General features: G+C 32.6%; 1 protein-coding gene across 1 annotated transcript in view; it reads right to left on the minus strand.

The window, feature by feature from the left end:
• LNPEP (leucyl and cystinyl aminopeptidase) overlaps positions 1-24784 on the minus strand; it is a 100052-nt gene that overhangs the window by 19590 nt on the left and 55678 nt on the right. The window contains exons 5-11 of the mRNA XM_074282023.1: positions 23638-23758; positions 22736-22890; positions 19502-19615; positions 13964-14095; positions 9839-9970; positions 9064-9224; positions 7526-7614 (exon numbers count right to left, since the gene is read on the minus strand). Coding sequence (XP_074138124.1) covers positions 7526-7614; positions 9064-9224; positions 9839-9970; positions 13964-14095; positions 19502-19615; positions 22736-22890; positions 23638-23758 — 904 coding nt within the window. The remainder of the gene's footprint in view (positions 1-7525; positions 7615-9063; positions 9225-9838; positions 9971-13963; positions 14096-19501; positions 19616-22735; positions 22891-23637; positions 23759-24784) is intronic.

The following is a 24784-nucleotide window of genomic DNA, read 5'->3' on the forward strand; positions in this document are numbered from 1 at the left end:
ATTTTAGACTTAAAAAAAATTTAACTAGGAAAACATCAATTGTCGATATTAATTCAGTAGTTACAATTGGCAAAAGAAGATTAGATGTCAAAGCTGAATATAATTGTCAGGAATAGCAGAAGTAACAGCAGCTATACCAAGTGGAAGATAATTTAAAATCAATCCCCTAACAAAATAAATTAGCTTTATTTCATTGGCTAACCTGAAAGTTCTACTAACTTTTTGCTTGCTTAACAAAATCACTGCTGACAGGATTTATTAAATTGTGCAGCTTCAGACAGACTCTATCTGTGAGCCAAAAATCTATCTTAACTTGGGGAAGAGTCAATGCACACTCAAAGTAGGACATCTTTTTCACAGGACTACCTGGAAGGAAATGTCCATTTATAGATGATTGATAAGCAACTTGACACAATGTTAAATTAACATCAGAGTCCAGAGAGCAGAAAAAATGGTACTGCCATTAACTTATTAGCATACAAAGCAATGGGGTCAACAAGATAGATACATATGTAAATAAAAGAGATGCAATTTTAAAGAAATCGTTGAGTTATGTTTGAATTTTCCATATTGTGTAAATTATTTTGGCGATGACTCAGACCATAGGTATGGAGAGAAACAGCAAAAATGTGTAAGTGTAGTTAAATCCAGATAAGGAAACTCCGGAGTGTTCTATTGAGTCTTTTTTTTTTTTTTTAAAGATAAATTTTTATTTCTATTTATTTATTTTTACTGGGGGAACTGAGGTTAAGTGACTTGCCCAGGATTGCACAGCTAGGAAGTGTTAAATGTCTGAGGCCACATTTGAACTCAGGTCCTCCTGAATTCAGCACTCATGCTCTGCACCATCTAATTGCCCCTCTAGTGTATTCTTAATACAATGACAGAATAACTTTCATTTTTGTGCATAGTGATCAAACAGCAAACTTAAATTCAGATGAAATGAGTCAATATTGGTTTAAAAAATATTTGTCAGAGTAATGAAGTCAATTACTGTTTTTATAAAAGAAGATTTGGGTTGTGCTCCCTGGAGAACAGTAAGAAATCCCTGTCAACAAGCATTTAGTAAGCACTTGTTATGTGCTTGATACTGGGCAAAGTTCTAGAAATAGAAATAAAGACAAAAACATAATTCCAATATTCAATATTCTTCAGCCTATCTTCACTTTTCTCCACACTGCCTTGCTGATTCATCTCCATAGGGATTTATGTACCATGCTATAACTAACTCTATCCTGGAAGCTCATTCCATCCCTAGACTACTTCTCATACTGGAAACAGCCTTTGTTTCTGTGTCTACCTCCTCCCCAAACCTAACTGTATCCCCAGGCTAACTGTCTCACTATCCCTCTCCAGGCTGCACTGCTGACTCATTTCCAGAGTACTTTCTTTATTGCACCCAAGTCAGGTACCTTCATACCCTTCCGCAATAAGGAATTTTTTTCTTGCTTTGTATTTATTCCCAGCACTTAGCAAAATCCCTGGAACTTATAAGGGATTAAAAAATGCTTGTCAACTTGTCGAATGACATCCTAATGGGGAAAACTACATGAACATCCATCAATTAAGAACATTTATTAAGTGCCTGCAATGGGCTAAGCATGCTGCTGAGTGCTATACAGATAAAGGCAAAAACATCCCTTCTCTTTAAGATACTCATAACCTAATGGAAGGAGATAACATACAAACACATACAAACAAGTTTTGTGTGTATGTGTGTGTGATAAATAGAAAACTATTAAACAGAGGGAAGGAATTAGAAGTATGAGAGATTGGGAAAGACTTCCTGTAGAAAGCAGTATTTTAATTGGAACTTAAAGGAAGCCAAGGAGGTCAATAAATGGAGAAAAGGAAAGAGTATTCCTGGGAATACTCCTGGGGAAAGTCAGAGAGCATGCTTAGAGATTGACTTTTTAGTGCAACAGCCAGGAAGCCACTTATCACTGGATCGAAGAATGTGTCAGAGAATGTATAAAAGAATAGAAAGGTAGGAGGGGGAGAAATTATGAAGGGATTCAAGTGCCAAAAATTAGATTTTGGATTTGATTTTGGAGGTAATAATTGGAATTTATTGAGTGGGAGTGGGGATGATACTAGGAAAATAGTGATTAAATGGAGTATAGATTAAAGTGAGGAGCTGATTCAGATTGGCAGACCTACCAGCAAGCTATTGAAGAAATCAACATCTGAGGTAATAACGGTCTTCAACTAATGGTACAACATCAGAGGGAAAAAAAGAGTTATGTTACGGATATGTTGCCAAGATGACACTGACTGACCTTGACAAAAGACAGTGAGAAGTTCTTGTAAGCTTGAGGGTCTGGCAGAATAATGAGATGCTTTCTCCAATTGTAGGAAAGGGGGAAGATTTAGAGGATAAGATAATAGGTTATGTTTTGGACATGAGGAGAACAGGACATCCTTTTCAAGAGGTCTGATGGGCAGTTGGGGAGTACAGAACAGTAAAGAGTTTTGGTCAAGACAGATAGATTTGAGGGGCAGGTAGGTGGCGCAGTGGATAGAGCACCAGCCCTGAAGACAGGAGGTCCTGAGTTCAAATTTGGTCTCAAATACTTAACACTTCCTAGCTGTGTCACCCTGGGCAAGTCACTTAATCCCAGCCTTAGGGGGAAAAAAAAAGAGAGATAGATAGATTTGACAATCCAACATAAAGATGATCATTAAATTCACAAGAGTTGATGAAATTATCAAGTGAAGTAGGAGACAAGATGAGACAGGAAGAAACCATTTGGACTGAGGATTCAACAAAAAAGAATTGGAGAGAGTCGTATCCTAAAAACAGAGAAAAGAATATCAAAGAAGATGGTGATCAATAATGTAAAGGCTATCAAGGAGAATGAGGGTTGAGAAAAAGTCATGATGTTTGGCAACTAAGAGATCACTGATAACTTTGGAGAGCAGGAACTGTGGAGTAAGGTCATGAGCTGGGCTATAAGGGATTTAGAAGAGAGGGAGAAAAGAGAAAGTGGAGACACTAATAATTAGAGACAGACTTTCCAAGGAGTTTAGCCACAAAGTGTGGAAGAAATATAAGATGACAGTACAGGGATAGAAGAATAAGGTAAAGATTTTTTCAGAAGAGATATTGGCATGTTTGTAAGTGGTAGGATATGAGTGAGTAGAGAGGGAGAAGCTGAAAATAAATGACAGGGGACAGTGTGCTGGACAACATGGGAAGAAATGGGATCACTTGAACAGATAGAGGGGTTGCCTTGGCAAGAAGAAAGGCTATCACATCATGCAAAATAGGAGTGATTACAAGTAAATGTGTCATTCTTCTTTCCCTATGTCATTTTTCACAATCAATACCTTATGTGAATACTTTAGGCTAGAGTTCCTTTAATTGCAAACTATATCTTTTTTCTCATTTTTTGTTTTTTCTTCTAGCTCTGCATTAACTTTTATCTTTATTCTAACAAGTCAATGATCTGAAAAGACATAGTTAACTTCCTAATGTCTCCTCCAAAAGTAATGAATCATTTCTTATCTGTCAAAAATACAATCAGTTTGATGTTATTTGACATTATCCACCACCTACTAATTCTTCTCTTAAATAAAATTCATGATTTATAGGTATGAAGCTTCTGAGCTCCCTCCAAATCTGGTTTCTTTCCACCCTCATACCAAATACACATTTTCCAACATGGTTTTCATCATCCATGCCTAATTCCATTATTGAAACTGAGTCATGGAGTAGTATATTAAAAGCTGACTTAATTTGGACATTTTATCAATTTTTTCACAGACTTTCTCTAATTATTATCCAATTATGTTTTTCTTTTTGAAAACATTCCTCATGAACTATGTGATCCTGGTCAAGTCACTTAATTTTTTGCCTCAGTTCTTCATTTGTAAAATGAGCTAAAGGAAGAAATAACAAACCACTCCAGTATCTTTGCCAAGAAAACCCCAAATAGGGTCATGAGAAGTCAGGCACAAGTGAAACGACTGAACAACAAATCAAGAACGTCGTGATATAGGATGACCGACTGTCTCATAAAATATTTTTTTGTCTTTGGACAAAAATTAAAATCAAACCTGGGTAGCAACTTTATTTTGCTTCTCTCCAGAGAGAAACTGTCTAAGTCATCTTTCAATTTAGCTACACATTTCCTCTTGGCTTCTGGTTCTGTTTAAGATTTCTGTCAAGGCTGATAAAATACAATAGCTAGATACTATGTACATTTGCTGGTCAAAAGACAAAGTTCTTATATTATAGCAGCAATAATTAAATCAATGTTTTTGGATGGTTTGAAATCTGTGTGATTCTTGTCACTGTCTATAGTGAAATCTGAACTTTAAAAAAAATAATACTAATAATTATATCTCCACATAATAAGTTGCAGAACAGTTGCTATTTGGCATTAGTAAAAGCAATAGCTTTATCGGGTATTCTTCAAATCAGTGAAATGACAAGTTTCGGGGAAAATATGAACAGTAAAGATAAAGATGGAATACTACCCAATACCTCTCACTCTATTTTTATTTTTATTTTTTTTTTCTGAAGCAATTGGGGTTAAGTGACTTGCCCAGGGTCACACAGCTAGGAAGTGTTAAGTGTCTGAGGTCAGATTTGAACAATGGTCTTCTTGACTTCAGGGCTGGTACTCTACATACTGTGCTACCTAGTTGCCTCTACCCAATATCTCTAATACTTTTTATTAGGAAAACATGGAGTTCATTTTTATATTTGGTAAAGAAACTCTCTAAGAAACCTGATGACAAATATTAAATAAAACATCAGCTAATAAAACATAATCATACATTAACAATAGTCATCAAAACTAAGAAAGGTTTAAATTAAGTAAGCAAAGTTAATTCAATTATCAGCAAACTTTTGATAATATAACATATAAAGAAAAAAAGATTAGATCAATAAAGAGAAAGCTTCCAATAAAATCCAATATTCATCCAGAAGCAATTAATAGGCACAGTGGATAGAACAATGAGTCTGCAATTAGAAAGAGGAGTTCAAATCTGGCCTCGCACTTAGTAGTTGTGTGGGCTTGGGGAAAGTGATTTAAATGTTTGCCTTTGTTTCTTTAATTGTAACATTTGACCTGATACATAGCAGGCACTCTATACATGTTTATTCCCTTTCCTTGCTATTCCCCTCAATCAAAAAAAAAAAAAAAAAAGTATTGAGTGTTTTTTCCTCATAACAATGAAATCTACCCTAAGCCAGGAGATAATATACAATTGAAAAACATAATAAATATTCCCATCAAATAAATATTCCCAAGTCAAGTAAAAACAAAGATGCCCACTTTTACTCTCTCAATTTGACACAGTATTAGAAATGCTAGCTATTATGATAAAGAATTATTTCACATAACCATCTGAATTGTTTCAATAATAAAAACAAGAAAATAAAAACAAGTAATCACAACCATGAAAATGTCATTGGTCTTGGAAATTAATTAAGGAGAAACAAGTAACTTTGAAGAGTTCAGGTGAATTATCTTTCTCTTCCCCCTCAAAACTATACAAAGTGAAAATAAAAGGGATATATTAAAAATGTAAAATACCCAAATTAACAAAGGAGACATAGAATTTAGACAGCCTGATATTAGAAAAAGATTTTTAACAAACCGTAAGTCAGTTTTCTAGGTTGAGATAGATTTGTAATTAAATGTTATTGATCATTTGCAGAATAATTAACCACTATGAAACATAAAATTTTAGCAAAAATAAAGAAAATGCCTTCTCAAAATTTTTTTATGAGTTTCTATGAAAAAAGTATAATACTGACACCCAAATCAGGAGAAGAAAAATAATAAGAGGGGAAAAAACCCTACAGACCAATATTACGAATAAATAAGTATATGAAAATATTAAATAGCTATCACAATAGCTACAGCAATATGTTTTAATAGCTATCCAGTATGATTTAACATAAAGGAGCATTTTTTAAATGTTCCTTTTAAATTTTAAACATAATTGTTAAAATCTCATGAAAATTACATCATTTTATCACCAGACACTGAAAAATGCCATTAACAAAAGACTCATTTACACACACGCGCATGCGCGATAAAGGTAGGTACAATATTCCTTTACGTAAAGGAAAAAAAAAAAAAAAACAGCCCAGCAAAGAGACCCAAAATAAAGAATTCTTATTTCAATTAGAACAATAGTAAATCTGTATTTTGGTACAAAAGCTCTTATTTATAAGAGAAACATTAAAAGTTTTCCCAACAAGATTAGGGATAAAGAAAGAAAAGAGTCTTTTTATGTCCTGTTTTTAATTTTTCACCATAAATCACAAAAACATACAATGGATTTGTGACTATGTATATTCAAAAAAAGGAAAAAAAGGAACAGAAATAATGTTTTCCAAAATAGCTATATGGAAAATTCTTAACCAAACAAGGAATAATGATGATCATAAAAAAGGAAAAAAAGATATTTTTATTATATAAAAACTTTTTGTACAAACTATCAATACAGCTAAAAGAGCAAAACTACTAAGTAAAAAAAAAAAAAAACTACTTTTCAATAAATATTATAAAAGTCCAATATCCAAAATACATGAATTAGTCTTAAATGGTATTCCAAGAACAGTCTTCCAAAAAAGAAATGCAAACTATTCATAACAATATGAAAAAATGTTGCAAATAACAAATACCAAGGAAAAAATGCGAATTAAAATAAATCTGAGGTTGTGCTTTATGACTATCAATCACCATCAAAGAAGATAAAATACAGAAAGTCAGTGATGAAGGGGCTGAAGGAAAACAGGTACCTGCGAAATAAGTGAAACTTTCAGAAACATCTTAGAATTAATAACGTAGGTGGCACAGTGGATAGAGTGTTAGACCTGGTGTTGATAAGACCTGAATTTAATTTTGGTCTCAGATACTTACTGATTGGGCAAATCACTTAACTCTGTTTACCTCAGTTTCCTCATTTGTAAAATGAGCTGCAGAAGAAAATGGCATCCAGTTCATTGTCTTTGCCAAGGAAACCCCAAAATATTCATAGCAACATTTTTTTGTGACAATAAAATATTGAAAAGAGTAGATGTCCACTAGTTGACAAATATTCATATACTATAATTAAACTATCATTAGATCATATAAATAAGGAATATGAATAATTCAGAGAAACTTGGGAAGATTTATATTAACTGATATGGAACAAAGAGAGTAATGTAAAAATGACCTCAATAATAGAAAGGAAAATAACCCTAACATAAATCAAAATTCAGACTGTTATAGTAACCAATCTTTATTCTAAAATACAACTCTGGGTAATAAGACACTATAAAATCTTCATTTTACATATGAGGAAACTGAGGCAAATAGAAGTCAAACTCCTTGTCCAACAAAATACAGTGTAAATGTTTGAGATCAAACCTGAATTGAGATTTTTTTTTTTTATTCCAGGCCCACCCCTCTATCTATTATGTCACCTAGCTGCTTGGATGATATTGAAAAAAATTTTTTTTAATTTAAAAGAATAAGTCATTAAAGAAGAAAATTCAAAATATTCTATACGATACCTGATTTTTTGTCTAGTAATGCCACATAAGGACATTCTTGTGCATTACAGTCACTTGTTATATAGGAGAGTGGGATATGCCACAGATGGCTGTAAAGAGAAAAAAATTATTGAAGAATTATTATTACTTTATTTTTTGACTGGCTATATAACAATGGTTATTTTGAAGAAGTTGATTAAAATATTAAAGCTACTATTTCAAGTGTTAATTCATCAAATTACAGTATTCCATAAACATGTCTGATTTATGCAAGACATTAAAAAAGTTCCTCTCCCCTCAATTTAGCAAATAAAAATATTAGGATACTCTAACAGAAGTACAATTTAATGAATTAAAAACCTGAATACAAAAAAAACTTCTCTAATAACGCCTTTTCCTTTTCTAATCTTCAGCTAAAATCTTAAAAATTCTGTTTTTAAGGGGGGAAAAAAGTATATTCTCACACATGCTCTATACCAGTGGTTTCCCAATTCAAAACTATTTTAGGCTGGGAAACTATCCAGTTGTCTATCATAAAATAGTCTTCCTTCTATATTCTAGGCTTAGAGATTCTAGAGATTTGTGTGTACAAAAGGAAGAGGGAGGTGGGGAAGTGGAGAATTTGGGATACAGAGAGAAAGAAGTAGGAATAAAGAAGAGAACCAGCTTTTAAAGTTTATAGGTTTTAAGAAATTAAGATTTACAATTGTAAAAGTTATACAAACTAATAAAAATTTGCATTTTGACCAGAAGTTGAGAAATAGGGACTCACTGTACCTTTGTCTAGAAATATATATCTGACTTTATTCCCGAGTCCAAAATCAAACTCAGTTTTTGCTTTTATATTTTATATATATATAAATAATTTATATATTATTTTTATATTTGCTTTTAAATTTATATATATTTATATTTTATATTCCACAGGGGAGGGAGGAAGCGAAGGAAGGAGGCAGGGAAGGAGAGAAGGAGTGAATGAGGCCCATGGAGGCAAAGAGCTAGCATCCAGTTCAGGAACATGAGAGTTGGTGGGGGGAAGGGAGAGAGGAAGAGAATATAGTACAGTACAATAAAGTTAACAGTAGCATTTTCTTAGAATTCTTTCTTTAAATAATGTAATTATTAATAACTTAAATTATTAATAAAATTAAATTAAGTTAAATTTGCATAAAATGAATGTATGTAAAGCAAAAACTGCCTAATTCTTTTCTATAGTGCATGATCTCTGTTAAAACTAATTTTAATAAAATATTACATTATCCCTTTTTTTCTTTACTATTTATGCAATAGGCTTATTTACTATGAATGTTTTCTAGAAAAAAAATATTAGCTCAAAAATTTAGAGCTAGAAAAGAACCTTAAAGGCCATCTCGTCCAATGCCTTAATTTTATAGATAAGGAAGCTAAAGATCACAATAGTTAAGTCATTAAGTCCAAGAAAGGCAAAATGCTACTTCAGGTAATAAAATTCAGTTCATTTTCTTCTATATCACAGTAGGGTTAGGTCTTCACTGAATAAACATGAAGGGATAGCAACATAAAAAGAGAAAACAAATAACCTTGAATCCAAAGGATGAATTCCAGAATCTGTAGTACTTAGAAAGAATCTCTCTTGTTGTACCAAAATTTGTTTCCCTTTTCTTTGAACAGTCACTAAAGGAAATCCTGGCTGCAGGGTCCAAGTTTTCATCATCTTTTTTACATCCAGATTTTTTGTGACCTGCAAAATAACCATTTCATTCTGAAGAAATTACAACTTTGCCAAATAAATTTACTCTGACTTTGATTGTCAACCTTCCTCTCTGCCTGAGGACATCAGATAAAGACCACTGTTGGCTCAGTCTTAATGAAAAGTCAGTAGCATAAATGCTCAGAGCTAAACCAATAAGGATATTATTAATTGAAGAAATTTTGTAGAAATAATGAAGAAAAAGTCAGAAAAGAAGGAGAGGAATTAAATGATAATCTAATAGGGTGCAATTGATATAGATCTAGATATAGACAATTATAGGCCTACATATTAAAGATTTATTTATAGCTACCCGTATCTATATATCATATATAGAAAGGTAATATACATGATAAAAAGAGATAAATGAAATAACACATTTTTCATGAAATAAACACATTTTCCTCAGATTTTTATATCTTGGATGATGCTTTCTTCCTACCCAACCCCCTCTCAAAAAGTTAGTGATTTAACTACTCTCATTATTTTGTAAGATTTTTGGTTTACATTTACAGGCTAACTAAGGATTTGGAATCAGGAGCTTTTTCTAACTTCACTACTTTCAATTAAATGAAATCCTTAGAATAAGTTTCCAGAATACTTACCTCATTGAAAGTATTCCAAAGGTCATCACTTTGAATCGATGCATAACTGTAATTTTGTAAATAAAGTATGATACAATGTTGAAACACATCTTCTGACAGAAAAGTCTTCAGCATTAACAAAAGAGATGCTCCCTTTAAGAAAAATTAAAATTACTGAATAGATAAAAAGAATGAATTTTTATGGTTTATAGATTGCTTCATGATATAAATATTTTGAACAGATTTTTCTCATCCACAACAGAGAAGCTTGGTTTTATTCTTACATTATTCACATTTCAATAATATGGTTTAGGACATGTTACTCAAAAACAGAGAAGTGAAACAGACAGTGAAAGTTTCATATATCATGATTATACTTTAGTACAGAAACTAGTATGATTCCCTAGTGGTAAAATAAAAAAATGAGTTTCTGTACTAATGACTTTGCTGCATTCACTCATTTAAATCCAGTAATTATTTTATGAAATTAAAATTGCCTTGAAAATTAAAGTGTCAGAAAAAATTTTTCTATTCATTCCTTTCTCCCAAGAGCATTTTTTCTAACTTTAATGATATCCATTAGGGGAATTCAAGACTTTGCAACCAATTCCCTAGATTTCTTAAGTCTAGGAAAGAGGGACAGGTAAGTAGTAGGAGGGCCTGAGTTCAAATCCAGTTTCAGACACTTGATACTTATTAGCTATGTAACTGTGGGCAAGTCACTTAATTCCCATTGCCTGGCAAAAAAAAATGTGGAAATTAGGTACAGCCATTAAATTTTTATGCCTGATTTTCTAAATATTATTCTAATATATGTGAATTTCACGTTTCATAACATAATGGGAATGTCCTCTCTGAGAACATTTAGCCTATTTAAGTTATACAGTTTATACCAAAGTAGTATAACTTAGACCAAGAATTTCTGAGGCAATCGGGGTTAAGTGACTTGCCCAGGGTCACACAGCTATGAAGTGTTAAATGTCTGAGACCAGATTTAAAGCTCTATCTACTACACACCTAGCTGCCCGAAAATAAAGACTTTTTAAAGTACATCTACTTGTTACAAAATACATAATTCTACTCAAAAACTTCACCTGACATTTCAGAAAACTTGATGACTAAAAACATAAAACAAACATTTTTCCTGCCTAAAAATGATATTATCTTGTTCTGTTTAATATTTAACTATCTTTATGATAGAATAAAGACTTGTCACATTTAAACATTAACCAAGTATTCATAACAGAAAACTTCTTCAATGTTATTCAGTTAAGTTAAAAAAAAATTGGAACAGAAAATCTAGGATGCTACATAAAATTAATTTATGGTTTCAAATATAGAATTTAAAATAGCTCCAGTTTATATATTAAGGTGAACTGTCTCTCTAACTTCCATGATCATTACATACATATTTTATTTCCTACAAATTTTTGGATGTACATTTGTTTTGTTTCATCACAATTTTATCACTACAACAAAAAAGAGCAGAATGTTTCTCAAGAGCACATTTTCTACATTGGTATTTATTTCCCTCATCCAAACAAGACTGGTCAATAATCCAGCATCCTGTTTTCCCCTAAGTCTATGTGGAGTACACACACTGGTTACATTTTCATTTCAATTTCTCATAAAGGTAGGAACCAAACATGCCGGAAACCATATGTTTCATATCAATAAAGGATGAAGAAATTGAAGAGTTGGAAGATAAGATAAAGTATAGAAACAAAGACTTTGTAGCTATAGAACCATTTGAGTCAAGAGTTGGACTTGTGCAGATTATCCATATCTAAAATGACAAATGCTTATTCTATGTCTTAACAAGTAACATGAGCTGATATCAAGTCTCTTTTTAAGCAGGACCATTAAGTGCTTTAAAAAATTATAGCATTTATTATGTTAGAGAATACCAATATTAAATATAACATCTTCACAGAATTCTGACAGAAAATATATTGGATATAAAAATCCAGGTCTTAATTTTTTAAAATGAAATTTAAATCTTTTTAAAAAGTCACAGTCTGAATTAATGCAGATTTAAACTCCATCTTCATCAATATAAATATAAAGCACTCTTTATACGAATAAAGTCAAATTCATTCTTTTTGGATAGGTAGTCAGTATAATAAAAACGACCATTTTAGCTAGCTAATTTTTTTATTCAATATCATTTCAATTAAATTACGGGAAAATTATCTTATTGATTTAAAAAATAATAATAAAATTCACTTGGAAGAAAAAATGGTCAAGAATTTTAAAGAAACAAAAATGTAAAGGAAGGAGGTTAGGTAGTAGAAGATCTCAATCTATATTATAAAGCATTAAATATCAAAGCTATCTGGTACTCACTAAGAAATACAGGGGTAGGTCAGTGGAACAGAGGAAACTTACAATACACAGTAGTAAAGGATTATAGTAACCTTGTGTCTGACAAATGTAAAGATTTAAGTTTTAGGGATAAAAATTCATTATTTGCTAGCTGTGTGACCCTGAGCAAATCACTTAATCCCAACTGCCTCAGCCAAAAAAAAAAAAAAAAAAAAAAAAAAAAAAAAAGAATTCATTATTTGCTTAAAATTGTTGCAGTGTAGACAGAAATCATGCATAGACCAATATCTTTAATCATGTACCAAGTTAAAGTCAAAATGAATAGATATAAAGAAAGGATCACAAGAAAATTAGAACATGGAACATATTACTTATCAGAATCATGGGAAGCAAATAATTTATGAATAAACAGATATAGAGAGCATTGTGAAGTAAAAAATCAATAATTTTGATCATGTTAAATTGAAAGATTCTTGTACAAATAAAACCAATGTAGCCAAGATTAGAAATTTTGGAATTTTTCAAAATTGGAAAAAATTTTTAAAGACCATCTCTTAGATAAAGGTCATATTTCTGAAATATATAAAGAACTTTGTCAAATTTATGAAACTATGAATGATTCCCCAATTAATAAATGGTTAAATTATATGAATTCAGTTTTCTGATTAAAAAAATCAAAATTACATATAATCATGAAAACATGCTCTAAATCATTATTGATGAGAGAAATGCAAATTAATATAACTTTGAGATATCATCTCATATGTATATCAGATTACTTAAGGAGACAGATGCCCTTTAGTTGGGAAATAGCTAATCAAATTGTAGTATACATGATTATGATGGAATGCAATTGCTTTATAAGAAATGATGAACTGGTTGATTTTTAAAAAACATGGGAATACTTGGACCTATGAAGAAAAATGCTATGCACCTCCAGAGAAAGAACTTGTATACAATATATACAGTATGTTTTTTTTTTTGTGTGTGTGTGTGTGTGTGTGTGTGTGTGTGTGTGTGTGTGTGTGTGTGTGTATTCTCTAGGGAGGGCTGATGAGGGAAGGAGAAAAAATAGTGCATAGTAGAGAACAAAAGAAAACTCACAAGAAAGCACAGAAAAGCTAGGTAGCTTTCAAATAATGTGTGTAGTATTTATTACATAAGATTTTTTTTGTTTTGTTTTGTTTTTTAAGTAAACAGTCTGAAACTGAAGTGTATAGTTTTATGCTGAATCCTTTCTTTATGTTTAAAATGAATAAAAAATGAAAATAAATTAAAACAAACTGGGTCCTCACCACTCTTCAGAACTCTTATCATTCTTCTACTGCAGAGTAATTGTGAATATTTTTTTCTTATGACTAGAGATAGCTTTGATTTCTTCTGAAAAATCACCTATTCATATAACTTTGACTATTTGTCAATTAATTGGGGAAGGAAGGAAAAGAGTTAAGAAAATTAACTTGTTTCAATGCGAACTCAGATAAGGTTAGATTACAAACTTCTGGGGTATTCAATTATGGTCAAATGACTTCCTCTAGTACGGTTCAGCAGCAAATGATTAGGAACACAGAGGGAAGATTGTAGGAGTAATTCAGGATATGGACTTGGCCAATAATGAGCAGTCAAAGGACAGGGAATTTGAATATGGCGAGTATTGAATAGCTGAATCAATGAACATATTCTTAAAACAAATTAACGTGTGTGTGTGTGTGTGTGTGTGTGTGTGTGTGTGTGGTTTGCTTAATTTCTAACATGAGAACTTGCTTGCAAACACAAAACAAATCAGAATTCAATTCTGAGCAATTTTTACTAGAACAGTACCTTAAAATATGAAAGCGAATCAAACATTTCTTCAATTTGCTCTGAAGACTGAACAGAAGATGAAGTTGGATGAGATGAATTCAGAGAATCCTTCTTCATGGTCTTAAAACGAGCATTCAAGAAATCTTCATACTAGCAAATGAACACAAAGACTAGTAAATTTTAAGTAATGAGTTAAATACAGTCAAACACATTTTCCAATTTGAGTGTAGTTCACAATAGAAATGAAAGAAGTTTGAGCTTTTCTTTTTTTTTCTGATTCACTTGAAAAAATAATTCTCTCTACTGATTAAAATGGTTACACCCTATTTATCTACCCTATCTACTCTAATCTCTTTGTCTTTCTTTTTTTTTAATTTTGATTACCAAACTGAGGGAAGAAAGACAATTTTTCTAAGTAAAATTCTTCTGTTAACAAAATGTGGCTCAGGGCACAAATATTTCTTACAGAAACATGCTAATTACTGGAACATTTTATCCACTTCAGCCCTAATTGTCAAAAGTAGCCCAAAGTTTTTGGCTTCTTCCCACTCTTTCCATGAACACAACTGTGGTTGTCTATACTGAAATTAAACTGGGCCATGAATTTAAATCTAATAAGATCTTTAGAGATATTACTAAATTCAAAGTTATATCTTACAGATAAGGAAACTGTTGTTGGACCTAGAGAATGTACTTGAACCAAATCATTGAACCCAGAGAAAAATATAAATAAAAATATGAAACCAGAAAAAAAAAAAACAAAATAAAAGCAGACATGGAAAAAGATCAAATTCTGAAAAGTCCACTTAGACATGTCACCTAGAAAATTCTTATCATATGAATGAGTAGAATTAAAAATATTTAAAAAGAACTTGACTGGTGACACCCTTTTCCCATCTTCTGGGCTTCTCTCTACCCATCCTTTTGCCAACATCTTCAACACTTCAAAATTCATATTTTTAACACGTCTAATAAGATGGTTACAATATTCTGGGAACACCATGGAATTCACTATCTCTCGGAATTGCTCCTCCAAGATCTAGACTGTGAAATCCTAGTTTTCATGACAACCTTTGTTTTTCTACTATCTTTCTAATCTAATTCTTCACCCTTATTATGACCTCTGTTACTATGTGACCTGTTATTCTCTTCCTCTGTCTATCTCACTTAGACTTTCCTTGCCACCTTTGAAATACAAGCATCCTTTCAACTCTCTCTAGCTCTTGACTTAGAATTTTTTATCCCTAACTTGTCGCCCCCATAGACAATCTTTCTTCATGCCTGACTTACAAATTCATTCATTCCTGGAAAGCTTACATCAATTTCTTTACTTTGGCTTTAGACAGCATCCCTGAAGACAAGCATGAAACTGAACTACACCCACCACAAATTTGCAGGATATTACTTTGCCAGAACTCTTGTTGCTGCTTGATAATGCTTCAACACTACCTGATCTGCCTTTCTCCCTCTCCACAGAATCTATTCAAATTTTTCCTCATGCCTAGCCCAAAACCTTCCCATTTGTATTAGGAATCTCCCACTTTCCTGAAAACATAGACACTACATAAGATGAACTCACTCAGCTCTTTTCTATCTCCTCCAAATTTCCCAGCATTATCTTACTCCCTGGACTTTTCTCTTAGATCTCTGAAGAGATCTTTCTTTACCAAATCTTTCTTTTGTGCCTGTGGTCCTATTTCCCTTACTTCTTCCAGAACCTAGCTCCTATAATCCTCCCCTCTCTCCTTTCTAGGAAATTTCCCTCTCCACTAGTTCATTCTTTTTTGTTACAGACATTCACAGATGCTTCTTAATTTTTAACTGCTTTCTGAGTCTGCACAGTGCTGTCCCATCTCTGTTTTCTCTTCTCCTTTACTGCTAACTTCTTAGAAAAAGTTTAAACCAAAGCTTCCTACTTCTTCACTACACTTCCTCTCAACAACTTCCTATAATCTTGCTTCTGCCCCATTATTCTAACAAAACTGCTTTTCCAAAAGTCAGTGTTTTCCTTATCCCCAAACTAAGCAATCCAGAATAGAGGCCTCTGGGATACTTATGGCTAGTGGGACCTACACAGATGATGACCCAGCAAAGGAAACTGAGAAGGACTGGCTAGATAGGTAGGAGAACTAGGAGAGAATATATCCAGAAAACCTAGAGATGAGAGTAATAAAAAGACAAAAGTAGAAAGAGGGTATGAAGAAGAAATATGAAGAAGAGAGAAAATGAAAGTAACAAAGGCTGCTCACAAAGAATGAACATTAAGAAAAGACCATTAGATCTGGTAAGTTAAGAGATCACCGGTTGCTTTGTGGGAAACAGTTATAACTGAATGCTGTGGTCAGAAACCACACTGCAGAGGGCTGAGAGAATGAGTGAAGGCATTATTATTGTTTTGGCCTTCTAAAGAAGCTTAACTACAAAAACCAGGAAAGATGTGGATGATAAAGAGGAAAAATAAAGATTTTTTTTTTTTTTTTTTAAGAACAGAGAAGACACGAGCATGTTTGTACACAATAGGGAAGCAGTCAATAGACAGGAAGAGACTGAAAATAAATGATAGATTTGGGATGACAGAGAGGACAATCTGTTGGAAAAAGTATGAAGGAATGGAATTGCCTGTGTAGGTGGAAGGGTTGGCTGTGGTAAAGAAAGGGCCATTTTATCATGTGAAGCAGGGGTAAAGGAGGAAAAAGTGGTAGAAGAGAACTGAGGGATAGGAGATAAGGAAAAGGGAAGAAGAGAGAGCACGTGGCTTCAAAGGCTTTTGTTTTTATTTTCAATAAAATATGAGGCAAAGTTGTCAGCTAAGGTGGAGGGATGGGAAAAAAGGGAGCTATGGGTTATTTGAGGAAGGATAAAAATGTGGGGAAGAACCAATGTGGTCAGAGAGTATATTATTAGGGAGGCGCCAAAAAATATCTAGCAATAATAAGGGCCCAATTGAACTTATATAATTTGGACCCAGTCAAAATGATTATGAGATTTTTCTCCACCTCTTTTCAGCAGCAGAGATTGGTGGAAACAAAAGCAGTAATTGGTGGGAGTGATCCATGACTGATTCTTGACATAGTATGATCAACACTATAAGGGGCCAAAAGACTCAAGAGATGAGAAGAGTATAGAGTTGAACTGATTTATCAAAGAGTCAAGATTCAGAAAGGAGGAGAGTATAGCTATAGGCTGGGAGATAACTGAGGGGTTAAGAGACTGAAAGTCACAATAAGGAATAAAGTGAGGAACTGGGAGGAGAAAAGTGCTAAAGGGAAATATCATTACTTATAGTTCAAGTCCCCCAAATGAGAATGGGAGGTGAGAGTTCTAATAATTCTATTTCAACAGCAGTTTTCATCCCCCTATTAGCCATTGTTCTGCCTGTTGCAATATTCTTCCTATAACAATCTTCTTATTTCTAATTTTTCTGTACTACAATTGGAATCCAACCTTCTGCCTGTAGCCTGGGGGAAAAAAAAACTAATCTGTTTCTCCTTGAACTTCCAGTTTAAAAATGGATTTTTCCATATCTAAGCCCCATCAGCTACCTACCCCTATTTTCCACTCAAGGCATTACACTGAAGCTCATTTATTTAATTGCTGAGGAAAACTAGAGTGACATCATAAATTATTAATCTGGCATGTGTTCACATTTGCAAAGGCACTATTCTTTTTAGATAAAACATATAGGGAATATAGAGGGGGATCACCTAAAATACGTATTCAGTAGCTTTTGTTCAGAATTGTAGTGATTTTGTTCTATAATTCAACAAACATTTCTTGAACACTTCCCTCTCACAACAACTGCCCACTAGTATTGCCAGGTGCTATGAAAGACAAAACAATTTAAAAAGACAATCCCTGAAGCCCACACTTAAGTCTAAAGGTTGAACTGTATGAGAAGCCAGAACAAATGGCCAGGCAACGAAAGAGAGCAAATAACTTCTTAACTGGTAAAACCAAAGATACTGCCACCACAGGCCAAAAGCCTGCAAAGATATGTTTGAGGTCCAAATAGTAAAGAGTTTCATTTCAATGAGATCTGAAGACCAGGAGAGAAGGCGGGAAGGACTTAAAACTAGATCAGAATACCAAACCTAAATATTCTATTTGCATATGTTAAAAAAAAAAACAACTCAGCATATGCTTTAAAATGTATCCTGTCATTCAATAAGCTGAACTTAAACTTAATTTTCAAATATAACTATATTGTAAAAACTGATATATAAAATAATCTTATTATTCTCTTCTCAAGGGTCCTTTTTAAAAGGATTTAAAGGAAAAAAACACTCTCAAAATAAGAAATATTCTATGTGAATAAGTAGCTCTCTCCTCCCAAAGCAAGCATTAAATACTTTGATAAAATTGTATATTGCATATGTTTCTTGACTAAAATAGGCATTACAATTTCAAATCAAGCAAATTATTTTAAGAATTAATTTCTTCCACTATTCCAAATAGTCTGAGGTATAAGGCCTGACTGAAAATTAAGAGTTAATACCTTAGAATCCTATTCTTTCTTTGGAGATTTTCATAGTATCCTACTCAATAATCCTTCATAAAGATCTGAGATAAGATTATAAATTTGAGCCACATAAAAAATAACTGATCCTGCTACAGATGAACAACATTTTTCAAAAAGTAGGGGCACTAAACTACAATGTATGGTCAGTCATTTAGTTAGAGCACTCTACATACATATCCACCTACCACTGAACTTATTTTAAACTGTTGTTCAGTTGTGTCCAACTCTATGTGATCCCATGGACATTTTCCATTTCCTTTTCCAGTGTATACCCATTTTACAGATGAGGAATTAAGGCAAATAAGAATTAAATTATTTGCCTAGGGTCACACAGCTAATGTATGAAGCAAGATTTAAACTGTACATATATCCACTTATGATAATAACAGGCATGTCATATTTTATGTTTAATATTTATCTCTTGTATTCTTTTAGTTTCTCTCTCTTTCATACATATACACACACACACACAAACACAAGTATGCACATACACAAATATTAACTATCTCCTCCAAAATTATCTTTTTTTAAGAAAAAAAGGCCTTTTACAACTTATTTAATTGAATTCCCCAAACAATTGGAGGAAATGAATGATAGGTTTTAGACCTGGGGAAAAAACACAGAAATCACTTTAAACCCCTCAGTTTTAGATGAGGAAATTAAAACCTGAAGAGATGAAATAATTATCCTGAGTCATACTCATAGGCAGCAAGAAATATTGGGAAAAGCTGTAAAGCTATTTACTTAAACTGTATATCCATGACAAAATTTAAAATGTATATAACATACATGAAAAAAAATATATATGTATATATAAAACTACCACTTTCTATTATATATCTATACTTGCACTAGATTTTATTTCTACAAAAAGATGAAACTGACAAACAAAATCAAAATTTACATATAATCTATCAACAACTAACAATTATAAAAAACTAAGCCCCGCCCAAATGATGCGGACATATGGTATAGACTAAATAACTGAATAAATTTAGTGCAAAATCTCTATTAAACCCAAGAAGAGCAATACTTACACTTGATAACTGTCTGAAATTTTTGTTCAAGGAGAAATACTCCATGAAAGTAGCAAATCCTTCATTTAGCCAAAGATCATTCCACCATTGCATAGTTACTAGATTGCCAAACCACTAAGAGGAAAAACAGAACAAAAACAAAGGATTAATTGGCAAAATATGTGTTCTTAGAAATTTTCTAAGAATTTGAAAGAAGAGGAACATTTCTGACATCTAATTAGGATATTTGTACAAGGAAAAATTAGTAGGGAATGGAGAGAGTATAGCCTGATGCCTTAAAAAGGGAATTTTATAGATAAAATATTATCCACAAGTGGGGCGGGGGATAAGAGTAAATGAAAATGAATAAAGAAAAGTGGCAGAGACTTAAAGGAAGTAATTACACAATGGCATTTTAAGCACTGAAATTCATTTATTTAAATGTAAAAGTGGCATAACAAGTTTAATTTGTTAAAATGATGCTTAATAATAATTTTATAATAAAATTTTAATGATAAAAATTTCCTCATCTATAAAATGAAGATAATAGCAGCTCCTAACTCCCAGGGTTGATGTGAGAATCAAATAAGATAATGTGGAATGTGGTAGGTATTATAATAATGCTAGTTATTAGTATTATAAAATACAATGACAGAATTCTGTGTTCAAATATACAGAAATACAAGTAGAATGAATTATATCCAAAATAAACACTAAGAGAATTATTGAAATGATCTATATTTACTTTAAAATGAAGGAAAACAGTCCAAATTTGGCATTGGGAGAAGAAAGATGACTGACTTTTTGCCTAATAATATTTTACACTATACGAAGAAAAATATCTGACATTTCATCTTACTTAAATTTGTGGGGCATTTTAAAAAAGTTCTCCTTATTGCCCTGTTTCACCTACTGACAGACCAATAACTTTCCAGTTAGAGATAGAATGAATAAAGATCTCTCTAATGGACTGAACAATATAATATTATAGCAAAAGTATTAGGTTATAGTCAGTGAGCCTTAATTTGAATCTCTTTCTCATTACTTATTACTCATACTCATCTCTGTAATTTCAGGCAAATTACTTTCCTTCTGTAACTGAGGTGGTCAGCTTAAATGATCCTGTCTTAAATCCTATGTACAATAGTTTATTCATATATATACACCATATTCCCTTTTCCTTAAGACTGTACCTTGAAAGCAGACATTATGTCTTTTATAATCTTTGTGTCTCCTTCAACATGACTATATATTATGCAATTGTGCATACCAGTAAATATATTGTGCAATCAGTGAACTGGTTTGACAAATTGAACTAAATGGACCAATTAGTATTCATACTAATTGCCTAGATGAGAAGTTTTTTTCTTCCTTATTCCTAGATAGGAAAATGAACTTGTGACTTTAGGGTTTTTCTAAGTTGCCTGAACTACAGATAATTTATGATTCAAAATCAATTTTCTTTAAAAAAATAAAAAATGGCATGTGTGTGTATGTGTGTGTGTGTGTGTATGCATGTGCGTATGGCCAAATTTAAGAACTCTTTAGTTCTCTTTTCATCTATTTTTCTCATGAGGTGAGGAGGAAGGAGAGGGAAAAATTATAGGAAGTACTTCCTGAGGCATGAGAGAGAATAATATAGGCCAAAGAGACTCTTTTAATGAGCAAGCAAATCTATCACCAATTATCGATAATCTCCTCTATAAGGATTTTCAAACTGTTTCCCACAGATGTACAGAAGTTAATGAGGTATTAGGGTTTCTTATACCAGTGGGATCAAGATTTAGAATATGGCATAATTAGTGCCTTCTCCAAGGTTACCCCTATATTGCAAAAAGGGAATGGAGATAAAGGAAATAGAGATTAGACCCAGGCTCATGGACAAAGGCATTATATATTCAATATGGTATAATGTGGGTTCTTGGACAGGTAAACAAGTTGAACTAGATGGCTTCTGAATGATCTTTTAATTCTGAAATTTTGTGGATATCTGTTACTGTTATTAAGAGCTTACTATATGTAAGGCACTTTTAAATAATTAAAGTCACTACTCTCAAGAAGCTTATATTCTAAGAAGGATACAATTTGACACATAAAAATACAAAAATACAATTCAAATAGATTTGTGATAACATCAATCTTTATTAGAGTTCCTTTCAACAATGCAAATAGAAATCCACTCATTCTTGACCATCCTATATGACACTCTGGTCTTTTTTCTCTTATCAGTTTGTCAAAGGAAGTTCACCCAACAAGCTTAAAGTTTTTCTCAACTTTTCCAGGCATCATAAAGAGACTAATGGGATATTCAATGTGCCCAGTTGTTAACCCTTGACTTTGCTTTGTTCTAGGCTATCTTAATTTTTACTCATACATTTTCCTTGGTGTCCTCATTTATTCCTATTTTTCTTCAAAGATTCATTAATGTTATAAATCAAAACCTGAACTTGCCCAAAATGCACCTATCCATTAACCTTTATGTGATATCTATTATTTATTTTTTCAGAAAGTTTGGAATTTCATGCCCTTTCGTCATATACTACCATTGGTGATACATGATATAGGTCTTTGTTTTCAGGATCATTAGAGGAATTTTGAAATTTCCTAACACTGATCCAGCCCATTTCTGTTTAATTTTCAACCTAATGCAGAAATTTTTATTATTTCTTCCAGACAGTAAATTGTTTACTACATATGTATATACATTGTTTCTTTCTACTTTCTTCTCTCTCTCTCTCTCTCTCTCTCTCTCTCTCTCTCTCTCTCACACACACACACACACACACACACACACACACACACACACACACACACCCACAGGAGAGACTGGAGAGACCATTGTAAAAGTCTAGGCTAGAGCTGATGAGAGCTAAAAATAGGACAGGGGCATGGATAGTTCATAGTGGTGGAAAAGAAAATGAATTGGCAATTGATTGAATATGTTGAGGGACAGGTGAAGAAGAAAGAGGTGGGGAGAAGAAAAAAGAATTATTCCAAAGTTGTGAATCTTCGTTAGCTAGAAAGATGGTGTTGTATTACCCCTTAAATGTAATAAATGGTCTTGGAAGAAAAAAAGGCATAGGTAGATCATGAGTTCTGTTCTGGAGAAAAGCATATCAAATATAGGTTAGAAAGCTAAGGATGAGTTACATGGATATAAACTAAGGATGTAAAGAAAGCAATTTTTACATTGTAAAATATTATTAACATTAGGAAAAAGACAGGGAATTGAGTTAAATATTTTAGTTGTAATACCTGATGAGCTAGCTCATGCGCAATTATTCTTGTAACCAGCTTTTTATCCATCACTGAAGAAGTTTCATTATCATATAAGAGTGTTTCTTCTCGGAAAGTGATTAAACCCCAATTTTCCATAGCTCCAGCTTGAATGTCAGGAATAGCTACCAAATCTTGAAACAAAGGAAAAAAATAACCATTTTTTTTCCTGCTTAAATATAACATCCATTTCTGTTTTTAAATTTAACAAGATGCTTTCATCTTTTGGCATTAAGAAGGTCCTAATTCTTTTGCCGAAACACTGATACTCCATTCCCTTGCCACCTTCTTAAGTACAGTCCTTTTTATCAGTCTGCCTGGCAGCTGAGAAAGGTGGGATCAAAACCCATTTGGAGTTTTGATTTTATGGCTACTTAGCAAAGAAAAGCAAAAAAATCCAAATCCTCCATTCTTCATTCTTCAAAGGGGAAGAGAGATGTAGTTAGACAGTCTTCTGTCAACCAATATACAGCTCTATCAAATTAAGTCAGTCTGTCTTTTTTTGTAGGAGAGCTACTCACAGTTTAACATTTTAATGGAACAGTTTTCAGAAAATGAATTTTGGGCTGAAAGTTCAGTTTGTGTCTTCAATTTGTCAAATGTATGTATATCCATATATCCTTGTATTTGTGTATGTGTAAGTATGTGTACGCAGGCATGTATTACTATACTGCCAAAGTCCTTCAAATTTTCCAGTATCTTAATTATGGCAAACAATAAGCCTATATCAAAATGGCTAAAAGTTATTTAGAAACAATATTCACATGAACACTATTTCTGTCATATTTTCTCCTCAGATACATAGGACACAAATATAACTCCCTGACAAATATATGCTGTAAACTTAGAAGAAGGCAAGGGAAATAAGATAACATTTTTACCTAATTTCTGAAGAGGATAGTCAATTTCAAAATAGTGCTGATAAAATTCAAGAAGCTTCACTGCTGTATCAAGAGCAGGTTTGACTTGGTCAATCTTCTCTGGGACAGTGTAAATGGAAACCTAAAACCAAATAACAGGAAACACTGTTTACAACAAAAATTCAAACATAATTGGAATAGAAAGGTATTGAGATTTCTTGATCCCCTATGTGTCAAAACACTATATACTAAGCCCTAAAGATACAGGAGACTGAAAATGAAAATATTCTCTATTATTCAGGGATATAAATGTAAAATAAATATAAGATAATTGGGTAAGGGGAGGGGTGCATACTTGCAGGAAAGACCATGTGGGAGGCAGCATTCAATATGAACTTCAATGGAAACAAGTGCATTCTAGGTAAAGGGGACAACTTGTGCAAACGTACAGAGATGGGAGATGTATGGGTCATGTATGGGGAACAAGCTTGAAATACCAAATAGAAGAGTTTGTATTTATTTGGTCCTAGAGGCAGTAGTAAGTATTAATGAGAGACAAAAACATGATAGATAGATAAAGGCAGAAAAAGTATGTGCACATGCATATAGGATAAGGTAGAGATTTAAGGCAGAAAGTCAAAAATTTAATTGTTTCAATAGTCCAGAGAGGTAGCAATGAGTAAAAAGGAGTCATGGGGAAAGTAAGTGGCACACTGGTTAGAGCACCAGTCCTGGACTCAGAAGAACCAGAGTTCAAATCTGTTCTCAGATACTTAACACTTACTAGCTTGTATGATCCTGGACAAGCCACTTACTTTGCTCTCCCCAACAAAGAGTCAAATATGAGAGATGCATAGAGGAAAAATTGAAATTGCTAACTGAATGGGTATGTGGGGTGAAGAAGAGATATGCTCATTTATGTGCACAGACACACGCACATACATATATATGTATATTTCAGACCAATCTCAACTAACAGAGCGTCTTCTATATTTTGTAGGAAAAGATTAGATTGAAGTTGTGCTATGATTTAATAGTTTTTTTTTCTTAAATAAGAAACCCAAATCTAGCTGTATGCATTGGAATGTGCCTTATATTTATAATCTGTAATAAAAGAACTAAGTAATGAATGAATTTTTTTTAAATTTTATGATAAAGGATAATCAAG

The sequence above is a fragment of the Sminthopsis crassicaudata genome, chromosome 1 (genome assembly GCF_048593235.1).
Source record: "Sminthopsis crassicaudata isolate SCR6 chromosome 1, ASM4859323v1, whole genome shotgun sequence".
Classification (NCBI taxonomy): Eukaryota; Metazoa; Chordata; class Mammalia; order Dasyuromorphia; family Dasyuridae; genus Sminthopsis; species Sminthopsis crassicaudata.